Genomic DNA, 6,000 nt, shown 5'->3' on the forward strand with positions numbered 1-6,000 from the left:
TATCAAAAGTATTTAAAGTTTGGGGTGTGGGCCCTCATTCTCCGAAAGAACAAAAATGAAAAAAAGTGGAAAAAGACACTGATTAGCAAAAATTGGCCAAAATATTTTTTACGATAAGGTTGAAACTTTCAGGGATCGTTCCCGAGATCAAAAGGATCTCGTATATATGAGAAGGAGGGAAAGGGCGCAGAGGGATCTGAAAATAAGGTGAAAAAGTCTTTTACTCTGATCGGTTTGAAACTTACATCGATAATCCGCCAGGCCAAGGGAACCGTGATGTACAAGAGAATTTTAGATTGGAGGAACCTGCATTCCAAAAATGGGGCCTAATAACCGGCAAAAAACATTTGTGACTGTTTTCAAGCTTATATTCGTAACAGTTTCGTCCAGGAGACACCTATGCGAAGAAAAGGAAAAAGAAAATTGGTTACCCACAAAAAGGATGGATTCTTGGGCGCCTCTAGAGTGATTAAATAAGAAAAAATTTTTTTTTTTTTTAACTGAAAGTAAGAAGCGACATTAAAACTTAAAACGAACAGAAATTACTTCGTCAATGAAAGGCGCTGCTCCCTCCTCAACACCCCGCTCTTTACTCTAAAGTTTGACTCTTTCTCTCAACTCTACTTTTAAAACAATAAAAACTTTAGCGTAAAGAGCGGGGAGTTGAGGAGGGAGCAGCCCCTTTTATTGACGAAGTAATTTCTGTTTTTCGTTTTAAGTTTTAATGTCGCTCCTTACTTTCAGTTAAAAAAACTTGATTTTTTTCTTATTTAATTTCTGAACGTTTTTGAATTAATGCATGTTTTGATTTTGGCTCTCCGCATATGAATAATCAAAAACGAAATTTGCATATTAATTTTTTTGGCTAAATGGCTTCCTCATGTTTTTGATCGAATGAGTTTGAGAAAAAAGGAGCGGGAGAGGAGGCCTAGTTGCCCTCCAATTTTTTGGTTACTTAAAATGGCAACTAGAACTGTTATTTTTTTACGAACGTTTTTACTAGTAAAATGATATACGTAACTTACGAATTAGCTTACGTAACGAACTTCTGTATTCGCATATTTTTATTACGTATATGAGGGGGTTCACCCCCTCGTCAGGACCTCGCTCTGTACACTAAAGGTTAAATTTTGTCGAAATTTCTTAAGAATGACCTCGGAATCACAAAGGCCGTAGAATAAATAGTTAAAATTACTAAAAATACTTTTAGCGTAAAGAGCGAGGTATTATGAGGAGGTGAACCCCTCATATGCGTAATAATTTCGGTTTGTTTTAAGTTTTAATGCTGCTCCTTACTTTCAGTTGAAAAAACTTTATTTTATTTAAATTTTCATTGTTTTTTTTAATAATGCTAGAAAATCCTGCGCTCCCTTCATGGAAATTTTCTCCCCCCCCATGAAAAATTACTCCATGAAAAGTTCCCCCCGCATATCCCCCTCTTCTCAACCCCTCCCCCCAACCAAAAAATCCCCCTGAAAACGTCTCTACACTTCCAAATAACCATTACTATATGTAAGCACTGGTCAAAGTTTGTAACTTGTAGCCCCTCCCACGGGGACTGTCTGGGAGCAAGTCGTCCCCAAAGACATAGTTATAAGGTTTTTCGACTATGGTCAATAAAATGGCTATCTCGGAATTTTGATGCGGTGACTTTGAGAAAATAATTATTGTAGGAGGGGGCCTAGGTGCCCTCCAATTTTTTTGGTCACTTAAAAAGGGCACTAGAACTTTTCATTTCCGTTAGAACGAAACCTCTCGCAACATTCTAGGACCACTGGGTCGATACAATCACCCATGGGGAAAAAAAACCAAACAAACTAATAAACACGCATCCGTGATCTGCCTTCTTGCAAAAAATACAAAATCCCACGTTTCTGTAGGTAGGAGCTTGAAACTTCTACAGTAGGGTTCTCTGATACGTTGAATCTGATGGTGTGATTTTCGTTAAGATTCTATGACTTTAGGGGATGCTTCCCCCTATTTTCTAAAATAAGGTAAATTTTCTCAGGCTCGTAAGTTTTGATGAGTAAGACTACACTCGATGAAACTTTTATATTTGAAATCAGCATTAAAATGCGATTCTTTTGATGTAGTTAGTGGTATCAAAATTCCGTTTTTTAGAGTTTTGGTTACTATTGAGCCGGGTCGCTCCTTACTACAGTTCGTTACCACAAACTGTTTGATGAGGGATTCATGTACTATGTGTGTTATTAGAGCAATCTAAACATTAGTTTTTCAAACTTTCAGTGAGGAAATTCGAGAATTGAGATTCAGTGTCATTGTGGACACCAGAGGATCGACTTGGCCTCAGGTAAAAATCATCCTAAAGGCTTTGCAAGAGCACTGTGCAGCACTTATTCATTGTGCTTACATAATAAAACCAGGGAATTTTTGGCAAAAGCAACGGACAAGTTTGGCGTCACATAAGTACACCTTTGAAGTAAGTTCACTTTTAGTTTATTAATGTTCATGTAAAACCGTATATTTATTAAGAGTTACTTAAAAATTAAGGTTTGATTTCTACTAGTAAAAAAAATCTGCTTTAAGTTTGAGTCCATTATAACATCAACTACAAAAAAAAGAGACTTTTGTTTTGCGCTTTGGATGACCCAGCCTCTTGCATCACAAGATCTTTTTGTAACTTTGAGATGAATGAATATCTTGTCACCTCTTTTCTCCCGTATAGATAGAACGTGAACTGTTCCCACCGATGTCTTTCCCGCAAATAATACGCGCAGTTCATTACTGGTCTCCTGATTCACTACTTTCGGCCGGAAGTGCAATGCATGATTGAGGGCAAAGACCCATTAAAACCCGCAAAGCTTAAATTTAACTCTTTATCTGAACTTATCTAAGTATTTATACTGTTTTGTCGAACTTAAATGTCCTTCTACACACAGTATTCAGTTTATCCAACTTCAAGTAAAATTTGCAAAGCCAAATCTCTGGTTACTTTACATTTTATTTTACCATTTCAAATAACCATTTCATGTACAAATAGTTTATTTTGGTTAACCCTTTGATGCCTGAATTATGAAAAAAGAATGGGAAAAATATTTCGGCCGTTTCCAGGCTTCGTTATGACCTATTCCACGACAGAAATGGCAAGAAAAAAAAATGTATTGATAAAGATGATGAAATAAAAAAATGGTTCCCACAGGAACCATCCGGCGATCATGGCACAAAAACACTCTGATCGGCTACATAATGTGGTAAGTCAAAAACAATTCCTGTTGGGTGTGAAACACAAGGACACTTCACATTTTACGCATTTCACTTTGGAATGAGGTTGTACACCTACTCTGCATCTCTGTTTGCTCTCTATCCAAGCCGGGAAGTGCCCCTGTCCATCGAGTCTTGTCGAATCTGGGGGGCGACAAGTATAATTTCTTTTTTTCTGAGAGTTGGTATCTGCGTCACTGAAAGGTCTACCTCTCTTTGGTGTTGCCAAAGATGCACCAGATAGAAGTGCACGTGCCACATCTGTCTTGAACTGTAGCAGGTTCATTGGTTTCTGTCCAGCAGCAAGACACCTGCGGTATAAAAGCCAGCCATTCACAACGGAGAGGTCAAACAAGAAATAGAAGATCCTCATGTACCATTTGCTCCGTGACTTGAAGTCGATCCTGTAAAGCTCCAGCAACATGTCAGCAAGATCTACACCACCCATAAAGCGGCTGTACTCCTTCGCACAATATGGTCGCTTGACATCGGCATACTCTTTTCGTTTACCATCCCACCGCCTACACGTATCTTCTGGGTCTAGGGCGGCATAGGTCGAAATCAAGTGGACTGGCTTATTGTCATACCACTTCACCACAATGGCATTCGACTGCGTTTCCACTCGCCAGTCGTAAGAGCCTCTTCCTCGGGCTTTCAATTTGCTGTCTGATTCCAAAGCACAGCCTTTCAACCTGTTTGCCCTCACTGTGGCCAGTGTAAGTATGCCCTGATCACTTAGTGTTTGTGCCAAGTCTAACGAGGAGAACCAATTGTCAAAGAATAGCTTGTAATTTTTGTGCTTGGGTATTCCTCTTGCAAGCCGCAGGACAAAATCAGCTAAAACTCCCAGGTCACTGACATCAACCGACCCCTTACCCGTATACATTTCAAAGTCGTAAACGAAACCACTATCCCCAGCCCTTGAGATGAACTTATAACCCCACTTATGCGGTTTCTTGGGATTGTACTGCTTCAACGAAATCCTCTGTTTTGTCGGCACAATTTGCTCGTCTACTGCCTGGTGTTCTTCTGGGGGTATCTTCATAAAGTTATCTCTGATCATCTCTATCAGAGGACGAACTTTGTGGATCTTGTCGTGCCCAGGGTCTCCTCGTGGTTTCTGGGTAAGATTGTCGTTGAAATGAAGATACTTTTTGATCTGCTCGAATCTGTCACGCGACATGGCATCAGCTATTACAGGGTAGCGCGTTTCGTTTGACCAGTAACTGCGGTATGACGGCATTTTCACTATTCCTGTGAATGCAAGGATCCCTAAGAAGCATTCCACCTCGGCAGATGAAACTCCAAATTCTTTGGCATCTTTTTGAAGAGCGTAAATTTTCGTAAAAAAAAGAAGTCGAAATCTAATGGTTTAGCATGGTGTCCGAACCAATACTGGGAACGTCCGATCCAACCCCGTGGGTAGGGGTTGTTTCGGACATTTCAAAAAAAAAAAAAAAAAAAAATAAAAATCTTTTTTTCCTTTTTGTAGAAAAATCTGGAAAAAATCTCGAAGGTAGCCCTAACAGATACGCATTTTATGGTGAAGTCAGAACTGGAGAAAAGTCAATGGTTTAGAAGATATGCCGTTTCAAAAAATCACGTCCGGGTCAACCCCGGTCTCCCCTACATTGTTATTGACGACGGCAACTCCACCAGTTCTTGTCTAGATGGCTCTTCCGAGCGATAAAATTCGGAACTATGCATGCCGGATGGTTCCTTGAAGCCACAGAACATGGTCGAGACATGGTCGAGCTCTCAAAATTTGATTCCAATGGTGTAAAGCAACTGTTTCCATGATATATAGGCATCTCACACTGTATACGGCTTACCGCCTCATCTGGTCTCGCTACCGCCGGATGGTTCCCAGAGGAACCACGACGTTGGGGGTCGTTTCTATCCTGTGGTTTTCCAGCTATAGGAGTGTATGATAGCTCTTCTGAACAAAAAAAACGTCCTCTTTCTAAAACTTTTGGAATGAAAACTCTAGCACAATAAACAATAAAGTTATTCACAAAAAAGTATTCTCACCTTTCAGGAAAAACAAGCAAGGCTAGAGGGCACAGGTTCAAACTTCATTACCTCACACAAGGGTGACGGATTACGGACTAAGAAAAATACAAACCTGTCTAGGTAGATCAGATTGAGACAATGGCAAACGGATTGACGTTAATAGGTCAAACGGTCAGGATTAAAATAAATTAAAAAGTTCATGGTTCCTGAGGGAACCTTCAGGCATCAAAGGGTTAAATTAATCATTTTATATATTGTATAAATTTAAATTCTGTGAATTCTTTAATTTATGTTATTGTATATTATATAAAAAGTGGTACTTATATGTTATAGCGCCTATGTTAAGTTCTTCATCTAAGTAGAACCTGTTTCTCCGACTAATTCTAATGAAATATCACAAAATATGATGAACATATTTTAATATAGAATCAAATTTGGGTTTACTTAGTGGGGGGTAAAATATAGCAGGTCTGCATGCAAAATGTGTTAGGTGCAAATATTATGAAGTAAGAATTGTTTTCTAACTTAACACAGTCCAAATAATTTATTCCCACCCACCGTAATGTGCAAATATATAGCCCAGATTATATATTTCCTATCTATTCTGTCACTTGTCTTTGTCTCACGCTAAGCTGAAAGAAACTAACAAAGGAACCGTTTCTACTGTGCGTCAATGGATGAAGAATTTAATATAGGCGTTATATAAGTACCTAAAATTTTTATAAATTTATGGTTGTTACACCGTGGTGCATAATTTTTATGGAG

The 6,000-nt window shown here is 38.9% G+C and overlaps 1 protein-coding gene across 3 annotated transcripts in view; it reads left to right on the top strand.

Annotated features, from left to right (window-relative positions):
* The window catches only part of LOC136032165 (triple functional domain protein-like), a 393,821-nt gene that overhangs the window by 20,206 nt on the left and 367,615 nt on the right, over positions 1–6,000 (top strand). For all 3 annotated transcript variants that reach the window (XM_065712353.1, XM_065712354.1, XM_065712355.1), the window contains exon 3: positions 2,248–2,440. In XM_065712353.1, coding sequence (XP_065568425.1) covers positions 2,248–2,440 — 193 coding nt within the window. The remainder of the gene's footprint in view (positions 1–2,247; positions 2,441–6,000) is intronic.

This window comes from Artemia franciscana, chromosome 10 (genome assembly GCF_032884065.1).
Source record: "Artemia franciscana chromosome 10, ASM3288406v1, whole genome shotgun sequence".
NCBI classification, from domain to species: domain Eukaryota; kingdom Metazoa; phylum Arthropoda; class Branchiopoda; order Anostraca; family Artemiidae; genus Artemia; species Artemia franciscana.